Source organism: Bufo gargarizans, chromosome 8 (genome assembly GCF_014858855.1).
Source record: "Bufo gargarizans isolate SCDJY-AF-19 chromosome 8, ASM1485885v1, whole genome shotgun sequence".
Classification (NCBI taxonomy): domain Eukaryota; kingdom Metazoa; phylum Chordata; class Amphibia; order Anura; family Bufonidae; genus Bufo; species Bufo gargarizans.
Genome location: NC_058087.1, coordinates 54,997,256 through 55,013,642, shown reverse-complemented (window position 1 = coordinate 55,013,642; position 16,387 = coordinate 54,997,256). Strand labels below are relative to the sequence as shown.

Below are 16,387 nucleotides of genomic sequence, written 5' to 3'. Positions count from 1 at the left end.
TGCAGTGATGTGGCCACAAGTAGCGTGTCAGGGCTGAAACCTATCACTGGCTGGAGCGGTGCATGTGACCATGGCCATTGCCAGCAAGATGTGAACAGTGTGGGGACCGAAAGATGGAGACAGTGGGGCAGCACGGAAGACCAGAATGGCGAGGAGCAAGTATGTATGAATCTTTTGTATTAGGGGTATGTTGTGGGAACTTGATCAAATAAATTATTATTAACCATTTAATGGAGCAATGGGTAAACAAACTATTAAAATATAAAAATATTTTTCCAATATGGCGAATGGTGTAATGGGAAAAAGGGGTGATTTGCCTTTTTTTATCGCTTCTCTTACTCAAAAAAATTTCATAAAATGTGATCACACACACTCCAAAATGGTATCAGTAAAAACTACAGATCGTCTGGCAAAAAAAGAGCCCCCTCACAGCTTAGTAGATATAACTATAAAAAAGTTACGGGGTCAGAATATGATAATGTAAAGAAAATACATTTATTTATTTTTACACTATTTAGACATGAAAAAATATATACATATGTGGTATCGTTGTAATCATACTGACCCAGTGAATAAAGGGCACAGGTCAGTTTTGCCACAAAGGGAATGCCCTAGGAACTAAACCTGTAAAACGGTGGAGGAATTGTGTTTTTTTTTCATTTGGAATTTTTTTCCCGTTTCTATGCCATATTAAATGATGGCATTGGAAAGTACAAATTGTCCCGCAAAAAAATAAGCCCTCATATGGATATTTGAACAAAAAAATAAAAAAGTTATGGCTCAAGGAAGAAAAATTTAAACGCAAGAACAAAAAAAACTCTGGTATCCTAAGGGTTTAGGCTGCTTTCACACGTAATATTTAGAAGTGTTTTTTTGTGCACTTTGTGTATTGCTGTATTTGTGCATTTGGTGTATCTTTTTTTAGGCCCTGTGTTTGTATGTTTTTGCAGATGTTAGCAGATGGGATATGGGAGCATAGGACACACACATGTTATTTGCTTCTGTTGTTTTGGTTAATTATTAGTTAGGTTATTTTATTTTATTTTTTTTAAGCGCAGCAGAGTTTTGGGCGTATTTTCTGACACTTTAAAATCTCCTTCTGTAAAGGGGAAAACAGCAGAAAAAAGTGGATCACACATTTATTTAGGAAAAAAAATGCAGCAAAAAAAGTCATAAAAAACACAAACAATATGGGGAAAAAATGTGAGCAGTTTTTTTAAGTAGTGCAAAATCATGTGTGTAGAAACCCTGAGGATGGGTTACATGGAGCTTTTAGTGATGTTTTCTGCATTTTTTGTTATTTTTGTGTGTGCATTTCTTACTGTAAAACGCCAGATTAAAGTCTATGGGATATATGAAACATGTGAAACGCAAGGATATTTTTGCTCCTGCCATTATTGTTCACTAGGGGGAAATTATATGTCTGTCTGGCTTCTTTTCAAAATTGCAGTGAAAAGGACTCTTTGGAGTTTTTTCAGTATGTATACATGAGGAATAATATTATTTCTGGCCATGATATGACCTGTATCTAACTAACCATTGCGCCGCCATCTGTGTCTGAAATACGCCTAATTTAGGCATATTTAAGTATAGTAAATGACCCCCTGCACTTCTGCCCAAGCCGATGGGTACAGACCATCTCCCATCCACTGTGCAAAGAAAGTAGAAGAAAATCTAGTTCCTAACTTTTTCCCATTTTTACAAAGAAGCAGCCCCAGGATCACAAAGTGCATTATAGAGAAATACTGACCTGTATGGATGTGAATAAGGCACTTGGGCTGTGATAAAAACTGTCTAGCCTTGCATGCTCTTTGGTCTTTACTGTCTCAAACAGCTCCTGCTCATTTCTCCCCCTCCCTCTCCATAGACACATATGGTATGATGTAATCTGATCCCTCAGTAAGAAGGCAGCTGTCTTGATCTCACAAGATGGATTTCTCATATAATTCAGAGACAAAGGCATGTTAGAAAAGTGAGTGGGGAAGAGAAGAAACATCTGCTAGGTGGATAAGTCCAAGGAGCAATTGTTCAACTCACGGTGGGAAAAATATCGGGGTCAGTTATACCATTACCATATACATACATTACATGTTTTTGTGGTTTATCTGTGATTTTTTTTTTATGTTCTAGTTTTGCCACAAATCCCCCCCCCCCCCCCCCAAAAAAAATAAGAAAAAATAAGAAAAAACAGCTGATAAGTAAATCTAGCCTGACAGGGCTTCTTTTCTCACTTTCCTGATTGTGACTTTGTAATTGTGAATCCCGTTTGTCAGCTGCGCAGTTCTTCCTCCTAATTACGTATCCTGCGCGGTATAGATTCTGGCGCCATATATGTGTGACGGCTTGTAATGCGATGTACCTGTCATAATATGTTCCCGGAGATGAGCGGACTGAGAGAAGCTCATTGTTGTGACGCGCTGCAATCTGTTCCATCTCAGTTAGCAATTAAACATATCTATCATTACGACTCCTTACAATGGGATTGCACTTCTGCCTGTCAGAATCCGCCACACGGCAGCCTCGGCTGACAGCCCCAGATGGAGCCTTCGCTTGTACTTTTCACTGATGTTTACAGGATTGTTCTTTTTTCCTCTTATTGAAAGTTGGAGAAATAAGAAGAATTTTGAGCAGAAGTTGGATTATGACACATCTCCAGCGCATTTCTCTACATCCAGTATGGATCAAGGGACAGGCAGTGCAGGCAGCAGCATTGCTCACCACTATATTAATAATATCTTAAAAGAAACACATCAGCTCATTTAAAGCACATATATTCTTTTTTTATTATTTTATTTTCTGTATATGATTATTGGGGCGGCCATCTTGCCTGAGCTGCTGAGGTTTGCCGAGTGCAGAGGTTTGTTCTTGGACATAGGGAACTGTAGACTGGAAATTGCTCATTGACATCTGCAGGAGAGTCTTGTGGGCATGCTCTGTGAACTGTGCAAAGGTCATTGTGCAGTGAGGGGGAGGAAGTCTGTTGTGATTCTATATCTAGAGGTTACCTGACAGTGTAATCCAGACTCTGATGATAATTAGGTGACTGCTGATTAGTGATCTTAGCAGAACAGGAAGTGTCAGCCTATTATAAAGCTTAGTGGTCAAAGTAAGAACTGCAAATGCAGTGACCTAGCAAATCACTGCTAAAAGTAAATGTTTGCCAAGAATTAAATGTTGTGATTTATGCCAAAAACTCTTGTCTTATTATGCACTGTACAGTCGTGGCCAAAAGCTTTGAGAATTACATAAATATTGGAAATTGGAAAAGTTTCTGCTTAAGTTTTTATAATAGCAATTTGCATATACTCCAGAATGTTATGAAGAGTGATCAGATGAATTGCATCGTCCTTCTTTGCCATGAAAATTAACTTAATCCCCCAAAAACCTTTCCACTGCATTTCATTGCTGTCATTAAAGGACCTGCTGAGATCATTTCAGTAATCGTCTTGTTAACTCAGGTGAGAATGTTGACGAGCACAAGGCTGGAGATCATTTTGTCAGGCTGATTGGGTTAAAATGGCAGACTTGACCTGTTAAAAGGAGGGTGATGTTTGAAATCATTGTTCTTCCATTGTTAACCATGGTGACCTGCAAAGAAATGCGTGCAGCCATCATTGCGTTGCATACAAATGGCTTCACAGGCAAGGATATTGTGGCCACTAAGATTGCACCTCAATCAACAATTTATAGGATCATCAAGAACTTCAAGGAAAGAGGTTCAATTCTTGTTAAGAAGGCTTCACGGCGTCCAAGAAAGTCCAGCAAGCACCAGGATCGTCTCCTAAAGAGGATTCAGCTGCGGGATCGGAGTGCCACCAGTGCAGAGCTTGCTCAGGAATGGTAGCAGGCAGGTGTGAGCGCATCTGCACGCACAGTGAGGCGAAGACTTTTGGAAGATGGCCTGGTGTCAAGAAGGGCAGCAAAGAAGCCACTTCTCTCCAAAAAAAACATCAGGGACAGATTGATCTTCTGCAGAAAATATGGTGAATGGACTGCTGAGGACTGGGGCAAAGTCATATTCTCCGATGAAGCCTCTTTCCGATTGTTTGGAGTATCAGGAGAAAGGCTTGTCCGGAGAAGAAAAGGTGAGCGCTACCATCAGTCCTGTGTCATGCCAACAGTAAAGCATCCTGAGACCATTCATGTGTGGGGTTGCTTTTCATCCAAGGGAGTGGGCTCACTCACAATTTTGCCCCAAAACACAGCCATGAATAAAGAATGGCACCAAAACACCCTCCAACAGCAACTTCTTCCAACAATCCAACAACAGTTTGGTGAAGAACAATGCATTTTCCAGCACAATGGAGCACCGTGCCATAAGGCAAAAGTGATAACTAAGTGGCTCGCGGACCAAAACGTAGACATTTTGGGTCCATGGCCTGGAAACTCCCCAGATCTTAATCCCATTGAGAACTTGTGGTCAATCCTCAAGAGGCGGGTGGACAAACAAAAACTCACTAATTCTGACAAACTCCAAGAAGTGATTATGAAGGAATGGGTTGCTATCAGTCAGGAATTGGCCCAGAAGTTGATTGAGAGCATGCCCAGTCGGATGGCAGAGGTCCTGAAAAAGAAGGGCCAACACTGCAAATTCTGACTCTCTGCATAAATGTCATGTAATTGTCGATAAAAGCCTTTGAAACGTATGAAGTGCGTGTAATTATATTTCACTACATCACAGAAACCACTGAAACAAAGGTCTAAAAGCAGTTTAGCAGCAAACTTTGTGAAAACTTATATTTGTGTCATTCTCAAAACTTTTGGCCACGACTGTATATCCCAAATGGTTGTGTATGGACAACGAACCGTTGATAGTGTTAGCCTAGTTTTCAGGGTGATGGGCTGGTCCCACCCCCTGGCTGGAGGAGACCCTTAGCTGATCAGATCTAGAGTCAACACCTACATGTGTGAGCTCCTGCCAGATAGGCCCAAAGAGAAGCCTCATCCAGGAAAAACTATTTCTGAGATTGAAAAGCTGCCAGAGAACAATTTACCAGAGATACTACCTCTGAGGGAATGAGAACAAACATTCAAAGAAGATCTAGAACCATCAAGGCCGTGGAGGATTCAGACAGTAAGGTACCGCAGGTTTATGGCAATAAGACTTCACTGCTTGTGGAAAGGGTATGTTGCTTCTGGCATCCACCACTCTTTGAGACGGACTGGCTATCTGATTCTAAGATCTGCACCTCACAGCCTGAGAACTGCAGAAAGAATCAGAATGGAATTGCACACTTGTGATTAGTCGGGTAGATTGTAAAGTGAAATTATAATGAGACTGAGACTACTACTACCATCATTGCTACAACCTATACACAACTTGAGTGAAGCCTACTCTGTAACATACTGTAGAACTGTGGGCATCATTTACGATCAGAAACACTACTAGGCATATATCTGTCACAGATTACGGCGCAAAGGTTACTGCATAGCAAACTTTGACTTTTCCCTATTCACACCAGGTCTAAAAAAGTGTGTCATGGCTGGGGATGGGCCCGCCGGCGCCTCTACATAACTTCGGAGGATCCACCGTCAGTGCAGGGGCTTATTAAGACTGGTATCTAAAATGCCGGTCTTAATAAATGACCCCGTTTGTCTTTTGTAGTTGTATGAACTACTACTCCTACTGCTTCCTTCTTGCACACCCTTGCCATCAGGGTTGGACTAGGATTCCTTGGGCCCAGCAGAGACAATTATTCTCAGGGCCAAAACCCAATATCATCAAAAAAGTCAAATAGATCTTGATTTAAAGATGAGTGATTGATGAGTGATTTAGTAATGAGTTATTGGCTCCAGCATGGTGGTGCAGAGGTAATGGTGGTGGTGCAGAGATAATGGTGGTGGTGCAGAGGTAATGGTGGCTCAGTGGTTAGCACTGGTGCCTTGCAGCTCTGGGGTCCTGGGTTCAAATCTGACCAAGGGCATTCACTGCATGGAGTTTGTATGTGGAATATGTCAGCGTCATATAAGTGAGTAAAATAATAATAAATGCACTTCCAAAGGTTCTACTATGATAGCAGAACCTGGGCCCACTGGAGGATGCTCTGGTACTGTCAGAGCATCCTCCAGTGTGCATCCTCAGAGGAGTGGCTGATATCAGTGTCACCTGTGACTCATTAAGCTGACAGCTATTTCTGCCACCCTCCTGACTCACATGCACTACATGCTTTATAAATGAGGAGAGAGGAGAGTAAGCTGTTGCCAGACAACTCTGATCCCTTCCAAATTCTTCTGCCCCTTCCAGACAACTCTGTCCCCTCCAGACTCTTCTGCACTCTTGAGACCCCTCTGTTCTCTCTAGACTCCTCTGTCCCATCCAGACCCCTCTGTTCTCTCCAGACAACTACACGTATGTCTCTTCCTGACACCTCTGTCCTCCTACAGTCTTTTCTGCCTGTCCAGACTCTGTTTTTCCCTCAAGACCCCTCTGTCTTCTTCCAGACCCCTCTGTTCTCTCCAGGCATATTTGTCTTTTCCAGACACCTCTGTCCTCCTCCAGTCTTTTCTGCCTCTCCAGACACTTTTGTCCACTCGAGACCTCTCTGTTCTCTCCAGACCCTTCTGGCCTCACCAGACTCTTATGTCCCCTCCAGACTCTTCTGTCCCCTCAAGAACCCCTATCCTCTCCAGAGTCCTCTGTCCTCTCTAGACTCCTCTGTCCCTACAGACTCTTTTGTCCCCTCCAGAAACCTCTGTCCTCCTCCACTCTTCTCTGCCCTTTCATTTTTGTCCCCTCCAGACATCTCTGTACTCTCCAGACTCTTCTGTCCTCACCAGACTCCTCTGTCCCCTCGAGACTACTCTGTCCTCCAGGCCCCTCTGTTCTCTCCAGATTCTTCTATCCTCTGCAGACTCCTCTGTCCTGCTCCTGACTGTTCCATCCCCTACGGCCTCCTCTTTCCCATCCAGACTCTTCTGTCCTCTTCCAAACCCTTCACTTCTTTCTAGACTCCTCTGACTCCTCTGGACACCTCTAGCAGAAGTTTATTTACCTTAAAGGGAATCTGTCACCTAGTTTTATAGAGCTGCGGACATGCAGGGATAGATCTCCGCTAGCATGTCCGCAATATACCTGTCCCATAGCGCTATGTGGTTTTATTTTGTTTAAAAAATGATTTTATAGATATGTAAATTACCAAGTAAGGTGCCCATGGCGTGGTTACTTACGGTTATGGAGCCCAGCACCGCCTGCATCCAGGAATCTCCTCCTTGCTCACAAAGTTGCAGTGCCGTAATCTCGCGATGCGCGAGCTAGCGCATGCGCAGTTCGTTCACTGAGGCTGATGCCAGAAAAGGGAACAAACACTTTGCCGGCACTATGCATGCCCTAGCTCGCGCATCGCGAGATTACGGCACTGCAACTTTGTGAGCAAGGAGGAGATTCCTGGATGCAGGCGGTGCTGGGCTCCATAACCGTAAGTAACCACGCCATGGGCACCTTACTTGGTAATTTACATATCTATAAAATCATTTTTTAAACAAAATAAAACCACATAGCGCTATGGGACAGGTATATTGCGGACATGCTAGCAGAGATCTATGCCTGCCTGTCCGCAGCTCTATAGGGTAAAACTAGGTGACAGATTCCCTTTAAGAACAAAAGGATTGGGCATGTGGACATGCAATAAGTCTAAGCCTTCTTTCCCTGAGAACCCCATATGCATCAGGAATATATCTTAAAAATTCTGATTCCTGATAATTGGCCCAGGTAAAGATGTGACCGATCACCCCATGAACGAGCAAACGCTTCTTCCTTGTTGATGCAGTCACCAAAATCATTGCCCTGTGTATATAGCGATCGGCTGCCCAGAAACCGTGAACAGATGTAGCAGGCGGTAAAGTCATTCCTGGCGCATTAACACGCCAGCTTATCACCTTACATATGTGCAAAGCTTGTTACGCTGTCAGGTTAACGCTTTAACCCACTGCTGTTGGTGCTCGCTAGATCTATAAATGTAGCTGACACCTCCCCTGACTGCAGGCAATAGTGGGAGTGAATGGTTTGCTCCTGATAAATGCCTACAAAGTTGGTGTTGTGAGCATACTGTCCTGCTTATATAGTACCAACATATTCCACCGGCTTACACTGACATTCTCATCACTTGATGACCCCAATGGAGCTCAGAATATCAATTCCTTATCAGCATGTCTTTATAGAGCAGAAGGAAACCTACTGAAGATGTCACCCTTGGTCAGATTTGAACCCTGGTACTGCAAAGCAATATTACAAATTTACAATATTAAAGCTACTATGTAATTAAATGAAGCATTTCCCTTAAAGGGATAGCTACATAAGAAAAAAAAAAAAAAACAGGGGGTTTCTAATGATCTGTTATAAATTATTGGGGTTATTTTGATCGTATTTATTTATAGGTTCTACGTCTTTTCCAGGATTTATTGTAACCTTTTCCCCAATAGGTATTTTCCTGTCTGTGCGGTCATCTGACAGGTCATGTGCTGCCCCCTCTCGGGTGTCCGTTTTTTTTTTGGGCACGTGGGTCCTTCATGAATAGCTCTGCTAAGCTGCTGAGAGCGCGGAGGAGGTAAAGTGAAAGAAGTATAGATTCCATCAATGTAACTTCAGGCACTTCAAGATGCAACAAAGCAAACAATTACTTCTTAAAGAGCCATCTGCGCTTCTGGTGAGAAGGATGACCCGTGTTACAAAATAATGCATGTAAAAAAATCAATCCGGAAAGCTCCAGCAGCTGCTCCCAAGTGCAGCTAATAAAATGCTGCATTGATATGAAGTCTGCAGATGGAGACAATGAACAATAAGTGATAAAAATGATCCAAGTGAGAGGCGAAGGAAATGTAAATCTGCTTCTTCTGAGACACATTCTGATTTATTTACATAGAACTCCGGAGGACAAACAGCTTCTTAAATTCTGTGACACTGACACCGAGATGCAGCTGCATTAAGCTGTCACCTCCCTCTAATCTTCAGCACTTAATAACTTCATGTATTCTGTTATTTGTGTTCTCTGGGCAAACAATATAAACTGCTGCACTAAATGCTGCTACCACTAGGTGGCGGTATAGAGTAATGGACTGTACCTGAGTGGAAGCCCCTGAGGCAGATTTATCAAGACTCCACCACTCCCTCTAGTTTTGTAATTTGGGTGGGAAAGTGGGTGTGGTTAGCTATGTAAATGAGATTTAACCCAAGATTAATCATTGAGACGTTTTTAAAAAAGAACTTGTAAAAAAGTCCCAATCTCCTCCAGGAGGAGACAGAGTGGGAAAACTGGAGAAGCTTCTCTAGACAGAACTCCTTGGTCTAAGGATAAGCTAAATTTGGCAAGTAGCCTGAGACATTTGATAAATGTGGCATAAAGTGCTCAGACACAGACTTAAATAAACATGACTTCAAATTTTCCCCTCATGATAAATTCCCTCCATAGTTTGCGACTTTTTAATGCTACTTTTCAGGTGCAAGACAGATGATAAATTTCCCCCTTGATGTTTGCTCATAGACATGGTACACCAGAGCAGCACTCCATGTGGTCAGGAGTGGTACTGCCAGAAAAAAGTCACACTTCAGACACAGCTGGACTATCCTTCACCCGGGACAAAGAATCTGTTTTCTGTCTCAGTCCTGTATCTCATATTTATCTAGATCTATCTATCTATCTATCTATCTATCTATCTATCTATCTATCTATCTATCTATCTATCTATCTATCTATCTCATATCTATCTCATATCTATCTATCTATCTCATATCTATCTATCTCATATCTATCTATCTCATATCTATCTATCTATCTATCTCATATCTATCTATCTCATATCTATCTATCTATCTATCTATCTATCTATCTATCTATCTATCTATCTCATATCTATCTATCTATCTATCTATCTATCCCATATCTATCTATTATCTATCTGTCTTTGACTAAATGGATGAATAGATAGATATTAAATAACAATACTTTTGATTTACATTCTTGAGAGTGCCATGGAATTTTTTATTTTATTTTATTTTAAAGAGATATATATGAGATGGATAGATATGGGAAAGATAGATATTAGATAGATAGATAGATAGATAGATAGATAGATATGGGATAGATAAATTGATAGATATAAGATAGATATGGAATACATAGATAGAAAGAAAATAGATAGATATGTGATAGATAGATAGATAGATAGATAGATAGATAGATAGATATGGGAAAGATAGATATTAGATAGATAAATAGATATATGATAGATAGATAGATAGATAGATAGATAGATATGGGATAGATAAATTGATAGATATAAGATAGATATGGAATACATAGATAGAAAGAAAATAGATAGATATGTGATAGATAGATAGATAGATAGATATGAGATAGATAGATATGTGATAGATAGATAGATAGATAGATATGAGATAGATAGATATGTGATAGATAGATAGATAGATAGATAGATAGATAGATATGGGATAGATACATGAAAGATAGATAGAAGATATAATGATAGTTTTCTGTCTTGATGACATAAAGTGTCATCAAAAAGTTGCAACTTCTGTACAAACCACTGTTCTAAGAAGTGGGTGGGGCTTATCTAGAGGGGTGTGGCCTCCCATGGGCCTACAGTTTCCCTATGCCTACAGCCCACACTTTCTGGCACATGGAGGCCAGGCCTCGGCCTCCGTCCACTGCACACTAGATGACGACTGAGGCTGCCCTCCTGATACTTTATGACATGTTAGAATCAGTTATCAAGGTCATTTCACGGACGCTCCCTCCGCAGTGACGCAGGGTTATCTGTCACAGCGCTGACTCCTCTTCCTGCTCTCTCCACATCAGGTCATGAAGGTTTTCCCACGTGGACGAAAACGGTGAAATTCTCCCTGCGGCTACAGATTCATCATGAAATGAAGCCTTCATCATCGCCTCCCCGCAGCTTTATGATATCTGCTTCCATTTAAATGTCTAACCTCCTGATCATTATGAGGAGCGGAATTTCCCTGAGGTTATGACTCGATCCGTCTAGAAAACCCTCAAGAGGGGGAAAAAATAGAGAGCGAGCAGCCGGGATTAGAGCCGAGAAGCAAGTCTGAGGTTAATGGCTGCTGGAGACGCGGGAAGCGAGCGGAGAGGGATGCGCTCAAGAGGCTCCATGAGATATTAGCATTAATTAGCATAAAATAATCAAACTCATCACAAACAGGGTTAGATAAGACACATTAATAACGGAAAGAGCCTCCAATTACATTAAGGGTAAACTGCGGGCGGCGGCAAGTGCGCACATTAATATAGAGCGCGAAGATGGAGCGTAATAACTTCACCGCCCTCCATGTAAACCTGCTGATTACAGCGATCTGCCCCGCCATCATGGATACGGTGTAGCGGGTGCCAGCTACTAGGGAGTAGTGATGAGCGGCATAGGCAATATTCAAATTTGCGATATTTCGTGAAATTTTGGCCGAATATTCGCCATAAATTCGCAAACTTGAGAATTTGTGATATCCAGTCATTGTTTACTTGATTGCGAAAAATCAGCAATGTAGGATAAATCTGCGATTAGAATATGCACCACTATTCGCGAATACGAATATATAGCACTATAATCTAAATATTAGCAAATTCTCGAAGTGGCGATATTCACAATGAAAATTCACAATTAGAATATTCGCGCCCAACACTACTAGGGAAAAGGAGCTCCATCCTTACCCAGGGCAGGATTTTCACAATGTCCATTGGCCGACGAATAGACAATCCTTCATGTGTCCCACTGACGAGAGGCACCCATCATCCTTCTGTATTGGGGACAGCAATGTTTTGGTTTAAAAAATAAATAAATAATTCTGCCTCTTAATGGGCAGCTACCATCTCCTCGTGCTGACCCTGCCGCTACCTGCACCGTTATGCTGTAGGTTGGGTTGCACGTGCCGCCAAATCCTGCGCCAGGCTGTACCATAATGGAGAAGGCTTTGATAAGCGCCATTTGGCACCATGTTTGATGATGGGAAATGTTATTGCACAGACCTCATATATATATAGGTATAAGAGATTGGCACAAATATATCGGCCTGAAGGATAACCACTGCCTGCAAACGGGGCCCTTGTTGGTTTGCTAATTCTAGCCCTTGGCTCGGATGACACCGTTTGGAACAATGTTGCGCCCCTTTCGGAATGTGCACCCACCTGAGAGATTACGTGCACCATTTCCTGCTCCACCCTAAATGAAGGTCTGTACTTGTGCCCACATGCTCATAATTTGACAATAGAAACACTTGGCCGGACGTCTCATAGATGTCGCCAGGCGCCAAGTTAGTGTCGTTTAGAAAGCCGTGCATTGTTTTTTGGTGAAATCCAAGGACCAAACACAAAGGCACAAACTTCACCTGCGCATGTCGGCTTCATTCTGGACCACCCAATGCTTCTGGAACCACTGGCATCACAGGCGTCAAAGCTCGGCGTCAACTATATCTTTACTGAAAGTGGCATCATAGTTGCAGATTGTATCAGATGAATGCTGTGTGGATACTGCAGGATCTGTAACCGTTTCATACACGGAGACAAGTCCAGCGGTTCTTCTGATTGTCCCCTCAATGACTATAAAACCCAAGTAGTGACATGAAGGAGCTCCAATCCCCAGCATGCCCTGCTGCCGCCAGCGCTAATTATGAAGATTTGTTTCCTTGCTGCCATCACAGTATTGCTCTTACAGGGGCTTTGATTGGGGGCAGCTTCTACCGAAAGTCTCAGCGCAAAAGACATAAAACCTGCATCAGCCCCGAGCAGGCGGAAAATGAACAGACAAGAGGTTGAAAATATGTGTGAAATTCATTCCGTAGAATCTGCTGAGACAATGGAAACGACGGGGACACAACACGCGGCGGACTGAGAAATCACCTCCTGCGGGTTCTCTCACATCCCTTGTAAAAAACGTAAGGTACAACGAAACCCCCCGACCCTGCGGTCAGTGTAACAGCGTGGCTTCTACCAGAGATGAGCGAAGTTTGCAAAAAAATATTCGACTGCTTCGCGAAATTTAACAAAGAAATTAGCTCTGTGGCGAATTACATCATCACAAAGTGAATTTCTTTGTATGCACCGGGCGCAATGACGGGGAGCAGCGATTGTGCCGCCCTCCCAGCCCCCCCCCCCCCCTGCATCTGACATGAAAAATGTGGACTTTATGGGGTTAATCAGTAAAAAAAATACTCACCTCATCCATTTGAGCATGAAGAGGCTGCCGCGGCCATCTTGGTCCTTCATGGAATCTCACACAGTGAGTGATGACATCATCACCGTGGTGATGTCATACGTCACTGTGCACAAGGTTTTGCCCAGGATCTTCAATCAAAATGCCTGTAGCAGCCTCATCATGCTCAAACGGACAAGGTGAGTATGGATTTTATTTTTAACACCATTTCAGGAAAAATGTATTTGGTTTTGCGCCACATTTTTCCATAAATTCGGATTGAATTCCACTTTGGATGCTTTGATTCGCTCAAGACTAATCTATTCCATCTCATAAGACCTTTATATCGCGGCTGCAGCATTTCAAGCGTTAATATGCCTGCCATTTTCAGAATAAGATCTGACCTTCTTCATTATCATCATTAGTAGAGATGAGCAAATCAAATCCAACAAAGTGGAATTCGATCCGAATTTCAGGATGAATTCGATTTGCTGCAAAGCCGCATTTGCTCGTGATTTGTGGTAGTAAATCAATTGAACCTGAAATAGTGTAAAAAACGAAAAAAAAAAAATCATACTTACCTGATCCATTTGCCTGCATTAGACCGGAATCTGCCATCTTGATTCAGGATCTCGGCCGAAATCCAGTGCGTGGTGCCGTATGATGTCACCACACTGGCCGCCGTGACGACGTCATCTCGGGCCGCACAAGATCTTCAAGCAAGATGACGGAGGTCGGCCCATCGCGAGCAAATGGAGGTGGAAAGTATGATTACACTTATTTTTCTGTTCATTTTAGGGCTCATGCACACGACTGTATGCCCTCCGAGATATGTCCCGGAGCGGCATACATCGCGCGCGCGGGAGCGCACAGTATTATAGGTTACTATGATGATGTGCGCATCTGGCCGCCCACGGGACTATTGTCCTGCACTCATAAGATCATATAAATGCGGGATAGTCCCGCGGGTGGCTCGATGCGCACAGCATCATAGTAACCTATAATGCTGTGCGCTCCAGTGCGCACGATGTATGCCGCTCTGGGACATATGGCCCGCTCATGGATATATGTTTCGGAGGGCATACGGTCATGTGTATGAGTCCTTACACTGTATTTTTACTCTCAGATGCCGCGATCATGTATGAACGTGACATCTGATAGGTTCAATGACGGGGGCGGCGCTATCAAAGTTCCATGTCATTGCACCCGCTACTTACAAAAAAATGTGCTTCGCAAAGAAGTAATGTGTCCCGACGCAGCCGAGTCAAATTTTCCCAAACTTCGCTCATCTCTAATCATTAGCAAGCAATAATTCAGTGCGGCAGTGGCTACAATCTATAACTGCCTCCTCACTGGCTTTTATGTAGATCAAGAGTGCACAACCTGCTGCCCCCAATCCCCTTGTGTGTGGCCCCCAACCATCATGTCTGCCTGTGTGTAGCAGCTGCTCACATGTATTTTTCATGTATTTTCCCATTAGATGTAAGTCCTGGAAAGGTAACCAGACGTTTACAGCATACATGTTGGTTATGATATAAATATTTTACTACCCCTTTAAGATTTATTTGTGGCCCTTGGGATTGCCCCCTAACCAGAGAAGGTTGTGCCCCCCGATCTAGATAACGTCTCCTGGATCTTTCAGTACAACAAATCTCCGAGATCAATTCTAATAAATCTTTCCGCCTGCAGTTTCTGTAACTTGTATATTTTTGTTCTACTAGAAAGATGTCAGTAGTGTCCAGAAAAGTAATTTCACGGCTAAATGTCTTCTGGATTTGCGAATGGGCATCGAAAATTAGTCATGTGCAGATCCCACAGCATATGACCCCCTGTGCCCCCGCCACCAGCAGTGATCTCCTGCCATCTCCTTGCTATGACTCTGAGCGTTTTCTATAACGTTTCCTGATAGTTAATGGAGATCACCAGCTGCCGTGTCATCTGTCTACAGTCTCCAGCAAAACAATCCCGCACAGTGGGAAGACCATCTCCATGCTGGCTTCTGCGAGGCACAGGTGATGCCGCCGAAAATTACTAAGTGACAGAAGCATTTGATAAAGCCAAGCGTCTATTGTCCTCGCAGATCATCAGAGTAAATTAGGCTCCTGCTGCTTTAAATAGCTCCAATCCCCCTTTGATATTGAAGAGATGATGAAATATTTAAGGCGGTGTGAAATATGAATGAACAGTACGCTCTTCTTACCGGTTATGTTACAGTAAACACGGACAGGTCCAAGTGGCCCGCTTCCATCCGAGTCGATGTAGTAGTAATCAGACGGGTATCCCTTGTGCCTATAGGCCTCGCAGGACTGTTCATACAAAGCTGGGAATGGAACGGAGAAGAAACAATGTTACTTATTTACTTGTTACTTTTTACTTTCATACAAATATATTTTGCCAATTTTCGCTCAGTTTATTCTGCAAGGATCTGACACGATACTGTGATATGGGCCCATAGGAATATGAAATCAGCAGTCTGGATGGTGCCCGTCCCTGGTGGCAGGGGAATGTGCTCATCGAGAGAGGCTTTGCCAAATTAGACCTATGTGACTGAATACTGAGATTGTTCTCAATTTCTCAGATGGGCAAATCAAAGAAGACAAAACTTTGCTTTTTCCTGTCGAAACCTTTCTTTTTCCAAGCACATTGGGGGAGATTTATCAAAACTGGTGCAAAGGAAACCAGCCCCCCGCCGCCCTCTCATTCCCTCCCATCCCTGCTACCAGATGCATTGTGGGAAATTATATGTCAGTTACATCAATGACATTATATAATATAATAAAAAAAACAAGTACATCATTTTACTTTTGCTTTGAATGTGACTAAAAATAAGATGTGGTATAATAATACAGCACCTCAACATGAGCGAAGCAGAAGCTGTGGTTATTTTGTATCTAGATTTGATACATTGTAAAAAGGAATATTATTCAGGCAGATTCCCTTTTAATCTTGACACCATCCAGTGTAACACCCGGGGATGTTTTCTATGACCTAGAGGTGGACACTCAGCAAGTCTCTCTCTGTGGGAGGACTGTCATATAGCTCCCCTTTATAGCAATTTAGACAACTGTTTAATTAGCGTTTTTCCTGAAATAAAAATCTAACCATTTGGAATCAAATTTGCAAAACAATAAACTTTACATTATAATTCACTGCAGTGTTGGTATTATCTCCCCCTTCCCCTCCAACTCTTATTGCCCCACTCATGGATTTAGGTGATGCGGAACACACACAG

The 16,387-nt window shown here is 42.7% G+C and overlaps 1 protein-coding gene across 1 annotated transcript in view; it reads right to left on the bottom strand.

Moving 5' to 3' along the window:
* Positions 1-16,387, bottom strand: part of LOC122945379 (contactin-associated protein-like 5) — a 346,160-nt gene that overhangs the window by 195,587 nt on the left and 134,186 nt on the right. The window contains 1 exon segment of the mRNA XM_044304451.1: positions 15,356-15,475. Within this exon segment, the coding sequence (XP_044160386.1) occupies positions 15,356-15,475 (120 nt within the window).